This window comes from Elephas maximus, chromosome 8 (genome assembly GCF_024166365.1).
Source record: "Elephas maximus indicus isolate mEleMax1 chromosome 8, mEleMax1 primary haplotype, whole genome shotgun sequence".
Taxonomy (NCBI): domain Eukaryota; kingdom Metazoa; phylum Chordata; class Mammalia; order Proboscidea; family Elephantidae; genus Elephas; species Elephas maximus.
This window is the reverse complement of record NC_064826.1, coordinates 6,600,158-6,625,375: the sequence shown is the minus strand read 5'-3', so window position 1 is coordinate 6,625,375 and position 25,218 is coordinate 6,600,158. Positions and strand designations below refer to the sequence as shown.

Sequence of the window (25,218 nt, the reverse complement as noted above, 5' to 3'; positions counted from 1 at the left end):
AACGTGTAACTTTCACAATGTGCTTGTTGTCATTTACCATCTATCACAGTGGCTGTAATATCACCGATCATCTGAAAACTACAGACCCAAGTCTGCTGAAGGAGCCTCAGCATCTGCTTCAAAAGTTAGTGGTTACTTTAAAAAGCTGATGCCTAAAGACGACACTTTTCCCCACATCTGCAGAAGGTACATTTTCTGTCTCAGTAGACCGACTTTTCATTTTGGCCAAATAATGATTTCAATTCCAAGTTCTACATTTTCAATTTCAAGGTTATTTGTGCATATACCAAAAAAAATTAATTGATAGATATAAACGTGTCGGGCCTGTTGGTAGAACAAAAAATTCTCGGTAGCATGATGTCAGCTTTATATCAGTTCCGTCAGAGTCTTTCAAATAGAAATATCAGCTAATTCAGACAGTGGTTAGGTTTTCTTCATCCAATTCATGAAATGAAAATAAAGCTTTGGGAAGTTTTCTCTTCAGCATAAAATAGCTGACATTCTACTGAGTGCTGTTAAAACTCATGAAAAAGTAAACATTGAAGATAAAAACTGTTTTGCAGCAATAATATGAAAGCGAATTTTAGTGGAGTACAGTGTCACAATAAAAACTAATGTTCTTACTGAATTAAGAAACCCATGAAAGTGAAAGATAATTTGGATTGTTTGTACTACGAATACAAACAAACAAAAAAAAACATTAAACAACCTGTGATACTTTACCAATCAAAATAGAATTTGTAGTTAATACCCACCTTAGGCTTTATCATTTGTTTTTATGTAGGCAGAGTAACTGACCTACAAACTCTCTGTGAAGACTCTCATACTGAATAACAAAAATAACTCAGCGTGGTTATGCAAGCTTTCTTCCTTTGCTTTTTCTCATCAACCATATCTCAGATATGAGTGTGCCTTCGAAGAACTACTTTGTAAACTAAATTTGCCACAAACAATTGCTCTAAATATTTATTACTTTTGTGCAAAATTAGAGGTAAATTCATAATCAAAGTAATCAGTAAATGGAGCACAAAAATTTTCAGCTTTTAAAGTTGCTAGTAGATTACGATTATTGAAACACAACTTATAAATAGGAAGACATTGAATACTGACATTTATCCCTACACAAGAATTTTATCCCTACACAAGTGAGGAGGAAACGAAACAAACCAAACTATGAGGGCTCAATCATGTAAAAGATTAAACTTCAAAATTAAGTAATTATGCTTTAGACTATCTCAAGCTCCAGAAAGAATATTTTATGGAGTTATTGATTTTTATTGAATACATGTAAATTCTGTATAATAACGGAACAACATTGAGAAGGGGTACAATACTGCACAGTTCAAATTTGGTGAGATATTCAAAAGAATCATGAATAGAGAAATTTTATTTGGTGAGTTTGTCTTATAAAATATTTTGAAGTAAGTTTTTTTTTTTCTGAATGGAAGCTAAAATACACAATTTAGTAAGAAAAAGTTAGAATTAAGAATGACCTCTGTCATGGATTGAATTGTGTCCCCCAAAAATATCTGTCATCTTCGCCAAGTCATGATTCCCGGTATTGTATGGTTGTCTACAATTTTGTCATCTGATGTGATTTCCCTATGCATTGTATCACTATGATGTAATGAGATAGGTTAGTGGCAGTTATATTGATGAGAACTACAAGGTTAGATAGTGTCTTAAGCCAATCCCTTTTGAGATATAAAGGAAAAAAGCGAGCAGGGAGACCAAAGAACCTCATACCACCAAGAAAACAGTGCTGGGAGCAGATCGTGCCCTTCGGACCTGAGGTTCCTGCACAGAGAAGCTCCCAGACCAAGGGAAGATTGAGGACACCAATCTTGCTCCAGAGCTGACAGAGAAATCCTTCTCTTAGAGCTGATGTCCTGGATTTCGACTTCCAGCCTACTAGACTGTGAGAAAATAAATTTCTCTTTGTTAAAGCCATCCACTTGTGGTATTTCTGTTATAGCAGCACTAGATAACTAAGATGGCCTCCATTTAGCAGAATTTGTTCAGTCATCTCAGCACCTATAAAGATCATTTTCTCAACAGCCAAAGAAAAGTCCACTGAAAGTATCAACAATTTCAAATTTATCGCCAATAAAATACAACTCTGAAGAAAGTTACAGGAAATTTTATGAAGATAGGAGAGATAAAAGAAGATATTTTAAAAATACACTATTCAGAAAAATTTAGTGACAAAGTGTCTTAGATACCTAGGACTGAGGTAACAAAATATACCACAAATAGATGGCTTCAAAGACTGGGAATTTATTCTTTCATGGTTTCAGAGGCTAGGAGTCTGAATTCAGGACATCAGCAGAGCTAGGCTCTCTCTCTCTCTCTTTCTGTCTTTCTCTCCCTGTCTCTCTCTCTCTCTGGGGGAGGAGGTGCGGCATAGGGGAAGATCCCTGTCTCTTTCAGCTTCAATAACTCCAGGCATTTCTTAGGGTTCCTTGGCTGCTCGGATGCATCTTCTCATGGTGTCTGTCTTCTCCTGTGCATGTCTGTTTCTATTCCACTCTTTTATAAGGAATTCATTCAGAATGGGAGGAAATTCTTAGGAAAAATATGTTCCATCCAGGAATTCTATTCACAGCCATACCATTAAATAGAAAGTTAGAATAAAGGTATTGTAAGACATGCAAGCTTTCAAAAAATGTATCTCTCATGCATCCTTTCTCTGGAAGCAACTGTGGTATGTGCTCCACCAAATGTGGAAACCATGGGAACCAGAAAACCAGGAATTCGCTTAAGACAGAAGCAAATAGAATTCAGGGCAGTGAAGATGGAGCGTCTAAACATTACGTGTCTATTTTGGAGCAGGTAGAAAGGATCAAGGAGTGATGTTTGTATTGCTGGCTCTCAATGCTATGTTAGCAGTTTATAAAGGAGACTCACATCCTTGCCTGGGCCCCTGGTTGAACTAAAATCAACATGTTCAAAAACAGGGAGAGGATTAGGAGCCAAATCCTCCTATCATTTGCATTTCCAGGTTTAGAGCTAGTAATGATGATATAAACAAATGGAGTGGGTTTGGAAATGATGCAACAGCTGCTTCTTCCTGTGGCGTGAATCATGGGAGCTACCAAGGACGTGCCCATCAAACCAAGGAGACAGTCCCTTCACACTCCAATGCGGAGCAGGGACTCAGGATGAGCGAGTCCTGCAACTATCAGGAAAACAAACTGTCACCACTTCTCTTTGTCTTCATTTTGACCATCTTAGGCACCGAGTGCATCATTGGAATCATTGCAAATGGGTTCGTTGTGGCTGTAAATGCAGCCGAGTGGGTTCAGAATAAGGCAGTTCCCACGAGTGGCAGGATCCTGTTCTCTCTGAGTGCATCCAGAATAGCTCTCCAAAGCTTCATGATGCTAGAACTCACTCTCAGCTCAACCTTCCCACGTTTTTATAACCAAGATGCAGTATATGATGCATTCAAAGTCAGCTTCATATTCTTAAACTATTGTACACTCTGGTTTGCTGCCTGGCTCAGTTTCTTCTACTTTGTGAAGATTGCAGACTTCTCCAACCCTCTTTTCCTCAAGCTGAAATGGAGACTTTCCAGGTGGATGCCCTGGCTTCTGTGGCTGTCACTGTTCATTTCCTTGGGGTTCAGTATGCCGTTCATCAAGGACACCTTCACCGTGTACTGTAGCAACGCTTCTTCTATCCCCTCCTCCAACTCCACGGAGAAGAAGTACTTCACTAAGATCAATGTGGTCAACCTGCTCCTTCTCTTCAACCTGGGCATGTTCCTTCCTTTCAGTATGTTCATCCTGGCAGCCACCCTGCTGATTGCCTCCCTCAAGAGGCATGCCCTGCACATGGAAAGCAATGCCACTGGCTCTAGGGACCCCAGCATGCAGGCCCACATGGGGGCCATCAAAGCCATCAGTTACTTTCTCATTCTCTACATTTTCAATGCAGTTGCTCTATTTCTCTATATGTCCAACTTCTTTGATATCACCAGTCCCTGGAACATTTTGTGCAAAGTCATCATGGCGGGCTACCCAGCTTGTCACTCAGTTCTGCTGATCTTGGACAACCCTGGACTGAGAAGAGCCTGGAAGCGGCTTCAGCACCGAGTTCATCTCTACCTAAAACAGCAGACTCTGTGAGCAGCACCCAGGCAGCACCACGGGACCTGGTCCATGAGCTCTTCATTTCCATCCAAGACTTCTCTCTTCCCTCCTCTTCTCTCCCTCAAACCTACCCTGATCCTTTCACCAGATGCAGTTTTTTGTAAAGGAGATTGATCCTCACTCCTCTTTTGCTTCATGGGCACAGCCTTAGTGATGCATAACATACGGCTTACCTGGACCCTCTATTTCTACCTCCACTTGCCCTTTCTAAAGCAGTGATTCTAAGCCATGGCAACACATTAGATTCTTTGAAGGGGGGGATATTTTAAAATATCACTGCCCAGCCCTACTTTAAATCATTAAGTCAGAATTTTTGGTGTTGGAACTTAGACAATTTTCTTGAGTTCTTCAGGTGGATATAACCAGGTGGATATAGGCACTGAGATTGAAGCGGGTTCTGCAACTGGGGCTTTTGGTAAGTCCTTTCTTTCCCCTTTCACATGCCTTTGGGAAGTGTCTGCTGAGGGCTCACACTGGATACAATAAACAGATTCAGATTATTCAGGAAAACTTTCTAAACAGCAGCCAGAAGTCATTTTGTCTCTTCCTCCAAGGATATAACCTGAATAATCTGAAAATACCTATGAAAATATTAACAGTGTATAAAATACCCTTTGACCTAAAAATTACTGTCTGGGAATTTTTCCTAGAGTTAATATAAACGTTGAAAAATATGTGCAGAAAACTCAATTCAATTCTTTATTAGCACTGTTCACTGAGGTCACTGGAATATCCATGAAATGGGATGCGATGTAACAGTTTTTTTTTTAATGAAATAGATTCATGTGTCCAGAAACGAAAAGATTTCCTACGTATTCATATTGTCTAATGCAAAAAGTAAGGAGCTATTTTGTGGTTCTATTTATGTTTCTCTTTTTTAAAATAAATACACATAATTCCTGCATGTACGTGTGCGTTTGTGTGTGTGGCTATGAGTATATAGTTTCTGGACCAAAAATGACTAACAGAGGACTCCTGAGCATTGGCATTGGGTCTCTGGTGGATAACTGCAACATTTCCATTTCATTTTATGCTCTTCTGCATTGCTTGAGCTATTTAGAATATGTATGCATTAATTCGCAATTTTAAAAGATTTACATTGAGTTTTTTAATTAGAAGGAGAACTCAGTAAGTTGGAAAGGTTTGAGAGAGGAGACTGTGTGCTTTAATTTGTTGGTTGATCCTTTTACTATGTTTGTTTTCATAAAAAAAAAAAAAAAACCGCAAACCTCCAAAATCATGAGTTCAAACATCTCTGTCGCTCCCTCCCCGTTTTCCATGTGACTGGCTCAAGTGTTGCCATGGAAACGTCCCAGACCTCCAATCCATTGTTACATCTATGATCTCTGTCTTCTTATCCAGTTTGATTCCATAGTTAATCAATATGCAGATGCTCTTCAAAAAGACTTCTAGTATTTACAGATGAAATGAGGTATGTCTGAGGTAGGTGTTAAAATAATCCAGCAGACAGTATGGGAATGGCGAGTCGGGAGGGTTAGATTGGTCATATTGATGATTTTTAAACAAGGTTTCAGGTACATGGGGCCTCTTTATACTAGTCTGTTTCAAGGTGTGTTTGAAATTTTCCCTAATAAGAAAAATTTTAAATAAAAGGATAATAAAGTACTCTAATTTCCTGGTCCCTTCTCCCCCTCCCCCCGCCCCTTCATCTTCCTCCTGTGGTATAATCCCACATTTAGAGGAACCTTTTTTTAAATACTTAACTACTCTGTGTTTGCATCTGGGCAGCTGAGTGTCACTCGGGAATATTGCAGAACTGGGTGAACTTATGTTCCTAAATATCTATGCTCTTCAACCACAAATGAGTCACATCACTGGGCATTCCTATCTTGTATTTCCCTGGAGAAGTCATTCATTAACTACCCACTAGGACCATCTCCCATCTTTTCCTCAATGCTCAAACCTGCAACCACTTTTCTCCCTGCCTCATTTTCAATTGACAAGCTTGTTTTTCAATCCTTTAACAAAAGCCATTGGAAGGATGTTCCTTCATCTTTCCAGTAGCACATCTACAAAACCACCCATTTTCTCTTGCCTCTTTAATACTTTAGTACAAAAAGTGCCTTTCCATTAAGAAATTAATTAGACATGTTTGAACTATTTTCTCTTCCCTCTATTATTTCTCCTTCCTCCATATTCATTTTTATGTGCATTTAACTTTCTTTCTTCCATGTATGAGCCTTTCCTCAAAATATCTGGTGGTCCTTAAATGTCAGCACTAAGAAACTGATTGAAAAACTTCAAAACAATTTTTGAAAAATACTTTAAAATATAAAAATTGTCTTCAAAGCTGTGTGAGAGACATTAAAAGTAACACATTCAAACTGAACTCTTCATTTTTCTCCCAAAACACATTCCTCCCTCAGTTTTCTCCAACTCGTTAATTAGGCCCCCAGTATCATCAGCTTAATAAAGCCAGGAGGACCCTGGATGGTGCTAATGGTTAAGGTGCTTTCTGCTAACCCAAGGTTTAGTGGTTCAAGTCTACCCAGAGGAGCCTTGGGAGAAGGCCCTGGTGATGTACTTCCAGAAAAGCAGCCACTGAGAACCTTGTGGAGCACAGTTCTGCTCTGATACACATGGGGTCACCATGAGTCAGAAACAACTCAACAGTAACTGGTCCGGATGAAGCCAGAATCCTGAGAACCATCTTTGGGTCTGGCCTTTCCTTAATCCAACAAGTCCTTTATTCCTGTTAAGTGATGTGTAGAAGTAAAGGACAATTCATTTATTAATTTTACAGTTACTGACTGAATATCAACTATATGGCAGGGACTATGCTAGGTGTTAGGTATACCGTTCTGAGTGAAATAAACAGAGACCCTGTTGTCAAAGATCTTCTTGCTAGTGGAGAAATAAACACAGATGATAACATGTAGGTTACACAGAACGTGGTAGTGGTGTTGTTAGGTCAACCTAGCCAGCAAAGGCATGTGTGAGTAAATAAGATTTTCAAAATAAATAATGAAAGAATACTATAAATCCAAACAAGAATTAGAAACAATAAATTACAAAATAAATGTTAGCAAATCAGAATGAAAGCATACTTCATTATTGATTTAATGAATTAAAAATTACAAAAGGAAGAATTAAAAATGAATACAAAAGCTGATTCATTGAAAAATAGGCAACAAATTAGTATTGTAACCTTGTATAATCAAAAGAAACATAAGAAGCACAAAAATACAAAATAAGAAATAAAAGAAAACCACAAATTAGAGAAATCACTGTACTCTTAAATTATTTTGTTTGATGCTATGCAAACGAGTTTGAAAATCTAGACAGGATGGATGCTTCTAGAAAGAAGTAATTTACTAAAATTGATGCCAAGAGAGGCATGAAATCCAATCAGAATAATGATCATGCTTGAACTAGAGAAAGCTGTCAAGAGTCACTCCCCCAAACTTGCCAGGATCAGATGTTTTCACAAGGGAATTTTACCAGCTTCTAAAAAGCAAATAATTTCAGGGCTACATGTCTCAGGCTGGGTTCTCTGGCTGAAAGAAGCAGCATCATATATTAAACGCTGGTTTAGGGTATATACAGCCTCCTGGCGAACACTGCCCCAACCCTGCCAGATATTGCCACCTACCTGGCACCGTATCTATGTCTTTAGAAGGGCATTCCATCATTCTATCAAGCCAGCTGCTTCAGGATATTAAGGAACATGGTAAGACCAGTGAATTCCACAAGCCTGGGCCCATTGCCACACTTCATTTACTGTGAAGTGAAGCCCTTGGTCAGAGGTGATGTTGTGTGGGATACCAGGATGGCAGGTAAGGCATTCTATAAGTCCACAGACGGTAGTTTTGGCTGAAGCATTGCATGCAGAGAAGGCAAATGCATATTCACAGTGTCTATCCCAGTAAGAACAAAACACTGCCCCCTCCATGATGAAAGTAGCCCAATGTCATCCACCTGCCACCAGGGTACTGGCAGATCACCTCAAGGAATGGTACCACATCTGGAAGTCAGTGGTGGTCTCTGCTGCTGGCAGATTGGGCACTCAGCAGTGACTGTAGCCAAGTTGGCCTTGGTGAATGGAAGTCCATGTTGATGGGCCTATGGATAACCTCCAGCCCTGCCACCATGGCCACTTTGTTTATGAGCTCATCGGGCAATACAAAGATAAATTGTTTCACACCATAAAAATTAAGGGAACCGGAGGCGGCACCAAGATGGCTGACTATGTAGAAGCTACCTCGGGTCCCTCTTGCAACAAAGACTCGGAAAAACAAGTGAATCGATCACATACGTAACCATCTACGAACCCTGACCATCAAACACAGATCTGAAGAGTTGACCTGAGTGACAGAGACTGAGAATGAACAACCACAGGGAAGCAGCAACTGTTTTCAGAGCCTGGAGCCAGCATCCCAGTCAGAAAACCTTGGCACTGGGCTTTGGACTGGGTGCAGGGAAGCTGAGCACGGCATCCTGAGAAGGCGCAAACACAGGATGCAGCCCTAGCCCCCAGAAGTGACCTCGGGGGAAGCCTAGCCAGTGCACACAGGCAGCGCAGCCACATGGCTGACAGGAGAAGAAGTCACCAGGAGGAAGCGTCTGATTTTGGAGCCTGGAGTGCAGCGTCCCAGCTGGGGAACCTTGGCGCTGGGCTTTGTACTGGGAGCAAAGGAACTTGTGCTTCTGAGACAGCACAAGCACCGGACTGGACACGGGCCTGACCCTCGGGGCCAATCTTGACCCAGCCACCACACACAGGCTACACACTCCTCGGGAATCTCAGATAAAACAGTCATCACCAAACAAGATAAGTAACTTTGTCTATATTCTGGGGTGCTACTCTCTTTCTGATCCCTTCCCTCCCCTTCCCAGACAGCTTCATTAACATTGGAATTTCCCGAGCCAGAGCGTGAACTGCTCTGTGGTTTTTCTTTTCTTTTCTTTTTTCTTTTCATCTTTTCCTAACCCATTCTCCTGGGCTGAGAGAAAAAAAAAAAGAAAAAAAGAAGCAGCGACAAAAAACCCAGAGACCAAAAATCCTTCCCTAATTGGACTAAAAATACAGAACCAGCTCCAGCCAAGCATATGAGATCCACTGTCTTGGGCTTTCATCCCTACAGGGAACAAGGTGGCTATTATAATGCAAAGGCAATGCTGATAGGGATCTGACTGTAATTGTTTTAGCGGATTACTGGAGAGACAAGTTTCCCAGGTCCGATATCTCTGCATATTCAACAGAGCCCTCACTGACCCACAACAGGGAAATGAGGGCTGAAGCTCCCCCCAGACCACCTAGCCTCCTGCCTTAGGGGTCTAAGGAGGGTGACACCTACCAATCTGTAGAGGTACTTGCATTGGGTACCTAAGGTACAGCTGCAGAGCCCACCCATGAAAGACCTTCAGGAAAAGAGACGCACCTACCTCACTGGCACTTGGGGGAAGCCTGTCAGCATCCTGCCCCCCCTCCGGAGTGTGAACCCCAGCTGCTATTAGAATCTGGTGCACACAACTATCACCACTACTCCTCTAGGTGGATAGGTGACAGTCTGCACCACACACTTGATGACCCCAAATCAGATTCTACTCAAGAATAGTGAACCGACTCTTAGGCTTATATATCTGGTAACAGCCCAAACCAGCTGGTAATAGGACATAAGTGATTCAAGGGCTACAACAATCAAGACAGCACAATCTAGTAGCCCATCTGCGTATATTGAAAGAAAATAAAACAAGATAAGACTCAGTGAGCAAATACAAAATAAATCATTACAATGTCTTATAGATGGCTCGGAGACAGCAGATGATATCAAACTACATAAAGAAGCAGACCATGATTGCTTCTACAACTCCCCAAACTAAAGAATCAAAATCTTTCCCAAATGAAGATACAATCCTGGAATTGCCAGATGCAGAATATAAAAAACTAATTTACAGAATGCTTCAAGACATTGGGGATGACCTCAGAAATGAAATACGGCAATCTACAGAAAAAGCCAGGGAACACATTGATAAAGCAGTGGAAGAAATCAAAAAGATTATTCAAGGATATAGTGGAAAAATTAATAAGCTGGAAGAATCCATAGAGAGACAGCATTCAGAAATACAAAAGATTAACAGTAAAATTACAGAATTAGACAACACAATACGAAGTGAGGAGCAGACTCCAGCAATTGGAATGCAGAGTGGGGGACCTGAGGACAAGGGAATTGACATGAATAAAGCTGAAAAAAAAAAAAAAAAAAACAGATAAAAGAATTTTAAAAAATGAAGAAACCCTAAGAATCATGTGGGACTCTATCAAGAAGAATAACTTGCTTGTGATTGGAGTCCCAGAACAGGGAGGGATAACAGAAAATACAGAGAGAATAGCTCAAGATCTGTTGGCGGAAAACTTCCCTGACATCATGAAAGACAAAAGGAAATCTATCCAAGAATTCATCAAACCCCATAAAAGATTGATCCAAAAAGAAAAACACCAAGACATATTATCATCAAACTTGCCAAAACCAAAGATAAAGAGAAAATTTTAAAAGCAGCCAGGGAGAAAAGAAAGGTCTCCTACAAAGGGGAATCAATGAGAATAAGTTCAGACTATTCAGCAGAAACCATGCACTCAAGAACGCAATGGGATGACATATATAGAGCACTGAAGGAGAAAAATTGCCAGCCAAGGATCATATATCCAGCAAAACTCTCTCTGAAAGATGAAGGTGAAATTAAAACATTTACAGATAAACACAAGCTTAGAGAATTTGCAAAAACCAAATCAAAGATACAAGAAATACTAAAGGAAATTGTTTAGTCAGAAAACCAGTACTATCAGATACCAGCACAGCACAAGTTCACAGAACAGAATATCCTGATATCAACTCAAATAGGGAAATCACAAAAACAAATTAAGATTAATTTAAAAAAAAATGCTCATAGCAGGAAATCATTGAAGTCAATACGTAAAAGATCACAATAATCAAAAAGAGGGACTAAATACAGGTGGCATAGAACTGCCATATGGAGAGTGATACAAGTCGATATAGGACAATACAAGCTAGGTTTTTACTTAGAAAAATAGGTGTAAATATTAAGGTAACCATAAAGAGGTATAACAACTCCATAACTCAAGATAAAAGCCAAGAAAAACGTAACGACTCAACATAAAGTCAAACACTACGAAAATGAGGATCTCACAATTTACTAAGAAAAACGTCTCAGCACAAAAAAGTATGTGGAAAAATGAAATTGTCAACAACACACATAAAAGGCATCAAAATGACAACACTAAACACTTATTTATCTATAATTACACGGAATGTAAATGGACTAAATGCACCAATAAAGAGACAGAGCGTCTCGGACTGGATAAAGAAACACGATCCGTCTATATGCTGCCTACAAGAGACACACCTTAGACTTAGAGACACAAACAAACTAAAACTCAAAGGATGGAAAAAAATATATCAAGCAAACAATAAGCAAAAAAGAAGAGGAGTAGCAATATTAATTTCTGACAAAATAGACTTTAGACTTAAATCCGCCACAAAGGATAAAGAAGGACACTATATAATGATAAAAGGGACAATTGATCAGGAAGACATAACCATATTAAATATTTATGCACCCAATGACAGGGCTGCGAGATACATAAATCAAATTTTAACAGAATTGAAAAGTGAGATAGACACCTCCACAATTATAGTAGGAGACTTCAACACACCACTTTCGGAGAAGGACAGGACATCCAGTAAGAAGCTCAATAGAGACACGGAAGACCTAATTACAACAATCAACCAACTTGACCTCATTGACTTATACAGAACTCTCCACCCAACTGCCGCAAAGTATACTTTTTTTTCTAGCGCACATGGAACATTCTCTAGAATAGACCACATATTAGGTCATAAAACAAACCTTTGCAGAATCCAAAACATTGAAATATTACAAAACATCTTCTCAGACCACAAGGCAATAAAACTAGAAATCAATAACAGAAAAACTAGGGAAAAGAAATCAAATACTTGGAAATTGAACAATACCCTCCTAAAAAAAGACTGGGTTATAGAAGACATCAAGGAGGGAATAAGGAAATTCATAGAATGCTACGAGAATGAAAATACTTCCTATCAAAACCTCTGGGACACAGCAAAAGCAGTGCTCAGAGGCCAATTTATATCGATAAATGCACACATACAAAAAGAAGAAAGAGCCAAAATCAGAGAACTGTCCCTACAACTTGAACAAATAGAAAGTGAGCAACAGAAGAATCCATCAGGCACCAGAAGAAAACAAATAATAAAAACTAGAGCTGAACTAAATGAATTAGAGAACAGAAAAACAATTGAAAGAATTAACAAAGCCAAAAGCTGGTTCTTTGAAAAAATTAACAAAATTGATAAACCATTGCCCAGACGGACTAAAGAAATACAGGAAAGGAAACAAATAACCCGAATAAGAAACTAGAAGGGCCACATCACAACAGACCCAACTGAAATTAAAAGAATCATATCAGATTATTACAAAAAAATTGTACTCTAACAAATTTGCAAACGTAAAAGAAATGGATGAATTCCTGGAAAAACACTATCTACCTAAACTAACACAATCAGAAGTAGAACAACTAAATAGACCCATAACAAAAAAAGAGATTGAAACGGTAATCAAAAAACTCCCAACAAAAAAAGCCCTGGCCCGGATGGCTTCACTGCAGAGTTCTACCAAACTTTCAGAGAAGAGTTAACATCACTACTACTAAAGGTATTTCAAAGCATAGAAAATGACGGAATACTACCCAACTCATTCTATGAAGCCACCATCTCCCTGATACCAAAACCAGGTAAAGACATTACAAAAAGAGAAAATTACAGACCTATAACCCTCATGAACATAGATGCAAAAATCCTCAACAAAATTCTAGCCAATAGAATTCAAGAATATATCAAAAAAATAATTCACCACGACCAAGTGGGATTTATACCAGGTATGCAAGGCTGGTTTAATATTAGAAAAACCATTAATGTAATCCACCACATAAATACAAGACAAAAACCACATGATCATATCAATTGATGCAGAAAAGGCATTTGACAAAGTCCAACACCCATTTATGATAAAAACTCTCACCAAAATAGAAATTGAAGGAAAATTCCTCAACATAATAAAGGGCATCTATGCAAAGCCAACAGCCAACTTCGCTCTAAATGGAGAGAGCCTGAAAGCATTTCCCTTGAGAACGGGAACCAGACAAGGATGCCCTTTATCACCGCTCTTATTCAACATTGTGCTAGAAGTCCTAGCCAGGGCAATTAGGCTAGACAAAGAAATAAAGGGCATCCAGACTGGCAAGGAGAAAGTAAAATTATCTCTATTTGCAGATGACATGATCTTATACACAGAAAACCCCAACGAATCCTCCAGAAAACTACTGAAACTAATAGAAGAGTTTGGCAGAGTCTCAGGTTATAAGATAAACATACAAAAATCACTTGGATTCCTCCACATCAACAAAAAGAACATCGAAGAGGAAATAACCAAATCAATACCATTCACAGAAGCCCCCAAGAAGATAAAATACTTAGGAATAAATCTTACCAAGGATGCAAAAGACCTATACAAAGAAAACTACAAAGCTCTACTACAAGAAATTCAAAAGGACATACTTAAGTGGAAAAACATACCTTGCTCATGGATAGGAAGACTTAACATAGTAAAAATGTCTATTCTACCAAAAGCCATCTATACATACAATGCACTTCCGATCCAAATTCCAACATCATTTTTTAAGGTGATAGAGAAACAAATCACCAACTTCATATGGAAGGGAAAGAAGCCTCGGATAAGTAAAGCATTAATGAAAAAGAAGAAGAAAGTGGGAGGCCTCACTCTACCTGATTTCAGAACCTATTATACAGCCACAGTAGTCAAAACAGCCTGGTACTGGTACAACAACAGACACATAGACCAGTGGAACAGAATTGAGAACCCAGATATAAATCCATCCACCTATGAGCAGCTGATATTTGACAAAGGCCCGGTGTCAGTTAATTGGGGAAAAGATAGTCTTTTTAACAAATGGTGCTGGCATAACTCGATATCCTTTTGCAAAAAAATGAAACAGGACCCATACCTCACACCATGCACAAAAACTAACTCCAAGTGGATCAAAGACCTAAACATAAAGACTAAAACGATAAAGATCATGGAAGAAAAAATAGGGACAACGTTAGGAGCCCTAATACAAGGCATAAACAGAATACAAAACATTACCAAAAATGATGAAGAGAAACCAGATAACTGGGAGCTCCTGAAAATCAAACACCTATGCTCATCTAAAGGCTTTACCAAAAGAGTAAAAACACCACCTACAGACTGGGAAAGAATTTTCAGCTACATCTCCGACCAGCGCCTGATCTCTAAAATCTATATGATTCTGTCAAAACTCAACCACAAAAAGACAAACAACCCAATCAAGAAGTGGGCAAAGGATATGAACACACACTTCACTAAAGAAGATATTCAGACAGCTAACAGATACATGAGAAAATGCTCTCGATCATTAGCCATTAGAGAAATGCAAATTAAAACCATGATGAGATTCCATCTCACTCCAACAAAAAAAAAAAGGCTGGCATTAATCCAAAAAACACAAAATAATAAATGTTGGAGAGGCTTCGGAGAGATTGGAACTCTTATACACTGCTGGTGGGAATGTAAAGTGGTACAACCACTTTGGAAATCTATCTGGCGTTATCTTAAACAGTTAGAAATAGAACTACCATACAACCCAGAAATCCCACTCCTAGGAATATACCCTAGAGAAATAAGAGCCTTCACACAAACAGATACATGCACACCCATGTTTATTGCAGCTCTGTTTACAATAGCAAAAAGCTGGAAGCAACTAAGGTGTCCATCAATGGATGAATGGGTAAATAAGTTGTGGTATATTCACACAATGGAATACTACGCATCGATAAAGAACAGTGACGAATCTGTGAAACATTTCATAACATGGAGGAACCTGGAAGGCATTATGCTGAGCGAAATTAGTCAGAGGCCAAAGGACAAGTATTGTATAAGATCATTATTATAAGATCTTGAGAAATAGTATAAACTGAGAAGAACACATACTTTTGTGGTTACGAGGGGGGGAGGGAGGGAGGGAGGGAGAGGGTTTTTTACTGATTAATCAGTAGATAAGAACTGCTTTAGGTGAAGGGAAGGACAACGCTCAATACATGGAAGGTCAGCTCAATTGGACTGGACCAAAAGCAAAGAAGTTTCCGGGATAAAATGAGTGCTTCAAAGGTCAGCGGAGCAAGGGTGGGGGTTTGGGGACCATGGTTTGAGGGGACTTCTAAGTCAATTGGCAAAATAATTCTATTATGAAAACATTCTGCATCCCACTTAGAAATGTGGCGTCTGGGGTCTTAAATGCTAACAAGCGGCCATCTAAGATGCATCAATTGGTCTCAACCCACCTGGAGCAAAGGAGAATGAAGAACACCAAGGTCACACGACAACTAAGAGCCCAAGAGACAGAAAGGGCCACATGAACCAGAGACTACATCATCCTGAGACCAGAAGAACTAGTTGGTGCCCGGCCACAATCGATGACTGCCCTGACAGGGAGCACAACAGAGAACCCCTGAGGGAGCAGGAGATCAGTGGGATGCAGACCCCAAATTCTCATAAAAAGACCAGACTTAATGGTCTGACTGAGACTAGAGGAATCCCGGCACTCATGGTCCCCAAACATTCTGTTGGCACACGACAGGAACCATCCCCGAAGACAACTCATCAGACATGAAAGGGACTGGACAGTGGGTAGGAGAGAGATGCTGATGAAGAGTGAGCTAATTATATCAGGTGGACACTTGAGACTGTGTTGGCATCTCCTGTCTGGAGGGGGGATGGGAGGATAGAGAGAGTTGGAAGCTGGCAAAACTGTCACGAAAGGAGAGACTGGAAGGGCGGACTCATTAGGGGGAGAGCAAGTGGGAGTACAGAGTAAGATGTATATAAACTTATATGTGAAAGTTTGACTTGGTTTGTAAACATTCACTTGAAGCTCAATAAAAGTTAAAAAAAAAAAAAGTCTCCCAGAAAACTACCAACCTCTGTTACCAACATTTATGCAAAGTTACTAAACTAAGTTTTAGCAAACAGAATTAAACAGTAAGTGAGATATATTGAAGAAAAGTAAAGTTGGTTTAATATCAGAAAATATATCAATATAATTTATCATATTAATAACACCAAGGAGAAATATCATATAATATTTTTATAAATGCTCAGAAAAGACACAGTTAAAATTCAACATCCTTTCTTAACTATGAAAAAAAATCTTAATAAAATAAAAACGTGGATATTTCTTAACCAATAAAATATATTTATCTTATCTTACTAGCCATCATTACTCTTAAGGAGAAACATTATTTCCAGTAATGTCAGAAACAAGGCAAAGATGTTCATTACCACCTTATTAATTAACACTGTCCCTATATATTGTCCACTGAAATTATAAAAGGGAAGCAATTAAAGTATAAAAATTGGAAGGAAAAGGGTGGAAGTTTCATTATCTGCAGATGATGGTCGTTGTCGTTAGGTGCCGTCGAGTCGGCTCCGACTCATAGCCATCCTGTGCACAACAAAAGGAAGCACTGCCTGGTCCTGAGCCATCCTTACAATCGTTGTTATGCTTGAGCCCATGTTGCAGCCACCGTGTCAATCCACCTCATTGAGGATCTTCCTCTTTTCCGCTGACCCTGCACTCTGCCAAGCATGATGTCCTTCTCCAGGGACTGCTCGCTCCTAACAACATGTCCAAAGTATGTAAGACACAGTCTCACCATCCTTGCTTCTAAGGAGCATTCTGGTAGTACTTCTTCCAAGACGGATTTGTTCGTTGTTTTGACAGTCCATGGCCTATTCAATATTCTTCACCAACACCACAATTCAAAGGTGTCAATTCTTCTTCAGTCTTTCTTATTCATTGTCAGCTTTCACATGCATATGATGCAATTGAAAATACCATCGCACCTTAGCCTTCAGGGTGACATCTTTGCTCTTCAACACTTTAAAGAGGTCCCTTGCAGATGATATGATTGTATAATACCTAAAAAAGCAACCAAAAAGCTATTACAAATAATAAAAGCATGAAGCATGGAAGGAAAAAAAGTTTCTTATAGGAACAACAAAAAAGCACAAAATACTAGTAAGAAAAGTAACAAAAAATGAGTTAGATATATACGAAGACTACTTTAAAATGCTTCCAAGGTATACAGCAGGAGACAAACAAGCAAAAAGGCTACCACATTGTTGGCTGGAAAAAGTCAAGGCTATTACATATTAAATTTCCCTAAATGAATCTACACATTTAACATGATTTTGATGCAAATGCCAAGAAAATTTTTGATAAACTAAATACAAAGATTACCTGGAAAAACAAAGTAAAAAAAGCAGAAACATTCTGAAAACAAAAAGGAATGAGGGAGGATTAACCCCATGAAATAATAAAACATATCAGGAAGCTAATGTTATCAAATTCTGTGGAATGACCAATGAATAGCCAATAAAACAGTGTAGGACCTGCAGAAATGTGAGGATTTAGTATGTGATAAAGGTGGCGTTGAAAATCAGTAGAGAAAGAATGAATTACTCAGTAAATAGTATTAAAACAACTAGATAACCATCTGGAAAAAAAATGAATTTGGTTGGATATCCCACATCTTATACCTGAATAAATTCCAAATGACTCAAATATTTAAATATAAAAAAGAAAAAAACAGAAACACTGAAAACTAAAAGAAATCTTGGCAACGTTAAAATTAATTTTGGAGTTTGGGAAGACATTTCTAAGCATGACAAATAAAAAACAAGCAGCAAGAGACATCTAATTTAGCTACACAGAATAAAGACTGTTGTTACGTGCTGTTGAGTCGGTTCCAATGCATAGCGACCCTATGCACAACAGAACGAAACACCACTGCCCGGTCCTGCAACATCTTTACAATTGTTGTTATGCTTGAGCCCATCGTTGCAGCCATGCAGTCAATCAACCTCGTTGAGGGTCTTCCTCTTTTCCACTGACCCTGTACTTTACCAAGCTTGATGTCCTTCTCCAGGGACTGATCCCTCCTGACAACATGTCCAAAGTATGTAAGATGCAGTCTCACCATCCTTGCCTCTAAGGAGCATTCTGGCCGCACTTCTTCCAAGACAGATTTGTTCCTTCTTTTGGCAGTCCATGGTGTATTCAATATTCTTCGCCAACACCACAATTCAAAGGCGTCAACTCTTCTTTGGCCTTCCTTATTCATTGTCCAGCTTTTACATGCATATGGTGTGATTGAAAATACCATGGCTTGGGTCAGGTGCACCTTAGTCTTCTGGGTGACATCACTGCTCTTCAATACTTTGAAGAGGTCCTTTGCAGCAGATTTACGCAACGTAATGCGTCTTTTGATTTCTTGACTACTGCTTCCATGGCTGTTGATTGTGGATCCAAGTCAAATGAAATCCTTCACAACTTCAGTCTTTTCTCCGTTTGTCATGACATTGCTCATTGGTCCAGTTGTGAGGATTTTTGTTTTCTTTACGTTGAGGTGTAATCCATACTGAAGGCTGTGGTCTTTGATCTTCATTAGTAAGTGCTTCAAGTCCTCTTCACTTTCAGCAAGCAAGGTTTTGTCATCTGTATAACGCAGGTTGTTAACGAGTCTTCCTCCAATCTTGATGTCCTGTTCTTCTTCATATAGTCCAGCTTCTAGTATTATTTGTTCAGCATACAGATTAAATAGGTATGGTGAAAGAATACAACCCTGACGCACACCTTCCCTGACTTTAAACCAATCAGTGTTCTCTTGTCCTGTCCAAACAACTGCCTCTTGATCTATGTAAAGGTTCCTCATGAGCACAATTAAGTGTTCTGGAATTCCCATTCTTCACAGTGGTATCCATACTTTGTTATGATCCACACAGTTGAATGCCTTTGCATAGTCAAAAAAACACAGGTAAACATCCTTCTGGTATTCTCTGCTTTCAGCCAGGATCCAGCTGACATCAGCAATGATATCCCTGGTTCCACGTCCTCTTCTGGAACTAGCCTGAATTTCTGGCAGTTCCCTGTCGATATACTGCTGCAGCCATTTTGAATGATCTTCAGCAAAATTTTGCTTCCATGTGATATTAATGATATTGTTCTATAATTTCCACATTCGGTTGGATCAGCTTTCTTGGGAATAGGCATAAATATGGATCACTTCCAGTCAGTTGGCCAGGAAGCTGTCTTCCATATTTCTTGGCATAGACGAGTGAGTGCCTCTAGCATTGCATCTGTTTGTTGAAACATCTCAATTGATACTCCACCAATTCCTGGAGCCTTGTTTTTCCCAAATGCCTTCAGAGCAGCTTGGACTTCTTCCTTCAGTACCATCGGTTCCTGATCATATGCCACCTCTTGAAATGGTTGAATATCGACTAATTCTTTTTGGTACAATGATTCTGTGTATTTCTTCCATCTTCTTTTGATGCTTCCTGCATAGTTTAATATTTTCCCCATGGAATCCTTCACTATTGTGACTCGAGGCTTGAATTTTTTCTTCAGTTCTTTCAGCTTGAGAAACCCCGAGCGTGTTCTTCCCTTTTGGTTTTCCATCTCCAGCTCTTTGCACATGTCATTATAATACTTTACTTTGTCTTCTCGAGAGGCCCTTTGAAATCTTCTGTTCAGTTCTTTACTTCATCAATTTTTCCTTTTGCTTTAGATGCTCGACGCTCAAGAACAAGTTTCAGAGTTTCCTCTGACATCCATCTTGGTCTTTTCTTTCTTTCCTGTCTTTTCAGTGACCTCTTGCTTTCTTCACGTATGATGTCCTTGATGTCATTCCACAACTTGTCTGGTTTTCGGTCACCAGTATTCAATGTGTCAAATCTATTCTTGAGATGGTCTCTAAATTCAGGTGGGATATACTCAAGGTCATATTTTGGCTCTCGTGGACTTGCTCTGATTTTCTTCAGTTTCAGCTTGAACTTGCATATGAGCAATTGATGGTCTGTTCCACAGTTGGCCCCTGGTCTTGTCCTGACTGATGATATTGAGCTTTTCCATTGTCTGTTTCCACAGATGTAGTCAATTTGATTTCTGTGTGTTCCATCTTGCGAGGTCCATGTGTATAAAAAAAAAAAAATTTTATAGTCACCGTTTATGTTGGTGAAAGAAGGTGTTTGCAATGAAGAAGTCATTGGTCTTGCAAAATTCTATCGTTTGATCTCCAGCATTGTTTCTATCACCAAGACCATATTTTCCAACTACTGATCTGTCTTCTTTGTTTCCAACTTTTGCATTCCAATAACCAGTAATTATCAATGCATCTTGATTGCATGTTCGATCAATTTCAGACTGCAGCAGCTGATAAAAATCTTCTATTTCTTCATTTTTGGCCCTAGTGGTTGGTGCGTAAATTTGAATAACAGTCATACTAACTGGTCTTCCTTGTGGGCATATGGATATTATGCTATTACTGACAGTGTTGTACTTCAGGATAGATCTTGAAATGTTCTTTTTGATGATGAATGCAACACCATTCCTCTTCGAGTTGTTATTCCCAGCATAGTAGACTATATGATTGTCTGATTCAAAATAGGCGATACCAGTCCATTTCAGCTCACTAACATCCTAGGCAGGATATCGATGTTTATGCATTCCATTTCATTTTTGATGATTTCCAATTTTCCTAGATTCATACTTCATACATTCCAGGTTCCAATTATTAATGGATGTTTGCAGCTAATTCTTCTCATTTTGAGTTGTGCCACATCAGCAAATGAAGGTTCCGAAAGCTTTACTCCATCCACGTCATTAAGGTTGACTCTACTTTGAGGAGACAGCTCTTCCCCAGTCATCTTTTGAGTGCCTTCCAAGCTGTGGGGCTCATCTTCCAGCACTAAATCAGACAATGTTCCCCTGCTATTCATAAGGTTTTCTCTGGCTAATGCTTTTCAGAAGTAGACTGCCAGGTCCTTCTTCCTAGTCTGTCTTAGTCTGGAAGCTCAGCTGAAACCTGTCCTCCATGGGTGACCCTGCTGGTATCTGAATACCGGTGGCATAGCTTCCAGCATCATAGCAACACACAAGCCCCCACAGTAGGACAAACAGACACTTGGGTTAATTTTCCTAATATATGAAGACCTCGAACAAATCAATAAAAAAAAAGGGCCTATGACCAAACTTTTTAAAATGACAAAGAATATGAACCAACAGTTAACTGAAAATGAAATAAAGATGGCTTTTAAAAATTAAAAGATGCACAGCCTGAGTTAGAGCAAGAAAAACAATAACTTAAGATACAATTTTTCACCTATCAGATTATCAAAGATCAAAAAGTTTGATGACACCCTGTGCTAGTGATGTTGAAGATCAGGCCATCTCAGAGGTCAAGGATGGGAATACAAATTGCTAGCACCTAGAAGGCATTTTAATAATAGCTATGAACATTATGAAGGTACGGACTTTAACTGAGCAGTTTCACTTTGGAGAATTCATCTTACAGATAAACTTGAGCACATGATAAGTGACATATACAAGTTCCATGTTGCAGCATTGTTTATACTGGAAAAAATAGGGTCATTGAACTGTTTATCAATGGGAAGGCATAGAAAGGATGAATGTAAGAAGCTGTAAGGAAGGAAGCGGAAGAGGAATGGAAGGAAGAGACAAGAAGGGAAGAAGAGAAGGAAGGAAGTAAAGAGAAATCAGAAATGTGTTTATGTTTGAAAATGGAATGACTTCCAAAATGTATCATCAGGTAGAAAAATAAGTGAAAGAGCAGTGCATTCAGTATACTACCATTTGTATTTACAAGGGTTTTTTAAACTACTGAGAAAACAATAACATGGCTTTTCTCCAGAGCAATAAATCCAGTGGCTGAGAGACAGGACTCAGAGAAAGACCACTAACTACATACATTTTCGTACCTTCTGAATGTTCAATGGTGTAGACATGTAATCTACTCAAGAAATGAATAAATATAAAATCAGAGCTCTTTCTTGTGATACATGCTAGTCAATCTTGAGAACATAGCCATGCTTACTCTAAAACTAACAGGGTCTACTGCCGCTCGTGGTCGGTGTTTACATATCTTTGGTGTATTTCATCTCCAAGTGGCACTAAGATGTATTTTCATGTCTCAACAAGAGTTAGGATATAATATGGAATGGGGTCCAGTGGGCCAGGAGAACCCTCAATGGGTGTTAATTTCGGTTATGGAGGAAAAGTTTCTGTGGTCCAATAAGTTAAGAAATGCTCTATTAGGCCACAGTAAACAGCTCTAGTCAGAGCCTTCAGTTGATCAATATACATTGTAACTCTCCATTAAGAAGTGCTAGAATGAAGTTCTACTTTTTGGTTTTTGAATGGGGTAGTTTATTCCTGGACACATAACTCAACTTTGTTATTGGGTGTCTCTCCTTTTTGAGTTACCTAATTTCTTATAGTTCCTCCCATATGTTTACTTTCCAAAAATGGTTGAAGTGTGACTTATTGAATAGTTTTCTATTCCCTTCCTTCTCCTAAACTTGAGATAAAAATTTTTCATACTGAAGAATGTTCACTAAGGTTTCTATCAACTCTAAAGTCTTTGTCTACTTAATTACTGCATGCTTGTAAATTGAAAATGTAGACAAACACCCATCTTGTTGGTCTATTTTCTATATGCCAGAGAAAATGCTTCTAATATATCATCAACACTGACATGGTGAGTGCAAGCAGGTTGCCTCTCTCATTTCTGTTATATGAGCGATAAAGTAACATCCGCCATATCATCTGCAGACCACTCATCCAAAAGAATTTCTTTCGCTTGGCACTAGGCCAAGGGTAACTGACCATAAATTGAAAAGACCATATAAAGATACATACAAAAAACTCCAGACTGAAGACCAACCGGAAAAAAAAAAGTGCTGAGGAAACAGTAATTAAGAGAGTGCTCAGAGGAGAAAATTGGGTTCAGCCTTAAAGAAAATTGAATTGTTTAACAACAAAATAACCACAAGAAAGGAAATAGTATAGTTTACAGGCAAGGCATGGTAAGAACACTGGTAGAGTAGTGAAGTTCTAAATCTCTGTCATCTACTACCTGTTCATCTTTGGGCAAATAACTACCCTTTCCAAGTTTTCATTCCCTCATCTATAAAATGAAGGAGATAATAATGCTTATCTTACTAAAGGGTGCAGGAAAATAAGATAATATATGTGTGGTACATTATTGATACCAGATGGCCATATTCATTACTAGAAGAGCTCATACCGTAACTAATGTTGAATCACCAATCTCCAGAACTTGACCTATAAGTTCACCGCATAAAACTTGTTCCACCTTCTCTTCCTATCAGCAAAGAATTATGTTTAACTCCCTCTAAAATAGCACATGATTTCCTCTTCTTTTCAGGAAAGTACAGAGGTTTTTTTTTAAGGACCAGTAAAGGCAAAAGAGCAGAAGGAAAGAAGGACCCAAGATTTTGAAGTCAGGGAGGAGATGCTATTGACCACTTCCCTTTCATTATCCAGCAAGCCCTAGACCTCCAAAGCAGCTTTTTGTTGGCATCTTGAAATCTTTCCAGGACAGAACATGACTGTTAAAGGTGTGACGATCAGACAGACATCATTATTCATGGTTCAACCCTTACAGAGGATCTTGTTGTTAACAAACAAAAAAAGGATTTGGTATTCAAAATGATGGCATGCTTCCTTGTACCGTAACAACATGAATTTTGAATAATAGACAGGCGCTGAGAAATGGATACATACGCTTTGTAAACATCTTTTCCTTTTCCTAACTCATCATTCCAGGGCCTTAGGATATTAAATCACCAACTATCCAAATACAGCCATGGAAGCTGGAAGCAGAGCATCAAACCATTAGGAAGCCACCATGAGAGATTTATGGGCATGGATCTCTTCCTCATTGAGTAAAGAACTTAAAAGACAAGGCTTCATTATCCTCTAGCATTCTTTATCATTAATTGGAGGTCTGAAAGTAATATACGTCTTATGCCTTTATAGATTTTTTTTCTTTCTCTGGAAGATTTTAGGATCTTCTCTTTATCCTTGGTGATTCACTAAGATTGCATCCCAACTGCATGTAACAGAAATCTGGCTGCAGTGACCAGATAACGCCCAATTTTTAAATTATGACGTGAAGTCCAGAGGCTGGGGAAGTTGCTCCAGGAAGTTATTAGAGACCCAGGATCCTTCTAGCTTCCTGCCCTAGCCTCATCATGTGGGTCTCCCTTGCTCATGGTCACAACATGGCTGTTCCACATCAAGGCATCACATCTATTCCCAGAAGAGCTGGGTCACAGGCATGCCCCAGCAAGGAAATCTTTAGAAGTAATGATCTTTAATTTTCCATTGAGCACATTGCCACTCTAGACAAAATCAGGGTTCTTACGATAAAGGAAAGGGGAGAATGAGCACAACTTGGGCAACTAGCAGAGAAAGCTCCACATGGTGATAATTTTGTAAGACCAGTTTAGACCCCATCAAAAGATCATGTCTTTTATCAGTACTGAGAAATTTTCATCTATTTTTAAAAAATAACTTCCCTCCCTCCATTTTCTCTAATCTCACTTCCTGGGCCTCTTTTCAGTTAGAAGCTAGTCCTCCTCAATTAAACATCTGTGTCTCTTATCTTTTTCACAAGTTTTTTTTTGCTCTGCATTCTGAGAAATTATCTTGACTTCATCTTCTATTTAGTGTATTCATACCACAATTTAATTTAAAATTATATTTTTAATTTCCAGAAGCTTCTTCCTATTCCTGTTCTTAGTTTACGGATACAGTATCTCCTCTAAGTGGTTGCGAATGCAATAACTTCTCTACAAGTTAGAAATGTCTTAAGTGTTCTTCTTTGATGTTCATTTCTTTAAAAAAAAAAAACAAAACCCACTGCCATCAAGTCAATTTCTACTCATAGCGACCCTAGAGGACAGAGTAGAACGATCCCATAAGGTTTCCAAGGCTATAATCTTTAGGGAAGCAGACTGCCACATCTTTCTCCCGAAGAATGCCTCGTCGGTTTGAACAGCTGAC

General features: G+C 39.0%; 1 protein-coding gene across 1 annotated transcript; it reads left to right on the top strand.

Annotated features, from left to right (window-relative positions):
* The first annotated feature begins 354 nt into the window (after positions 1-354).
* Positions 355-4,130, top strand: LOC126082126 (taste receptor type 2 member 39-like). The gene is made up of 2 exons (XM_049894575.1): positions 355-359; positions 3,002-4,130. Exons 1-2 carry the CDS (start codon positions 355-357, stop codon positions 4,128-4,130), a joined length of 1,134 nt encoding a protein of 377 aa, XP_049750532.1.
* Positions 4,131-25,218: the final 21,088 nt, after the last annotated feature.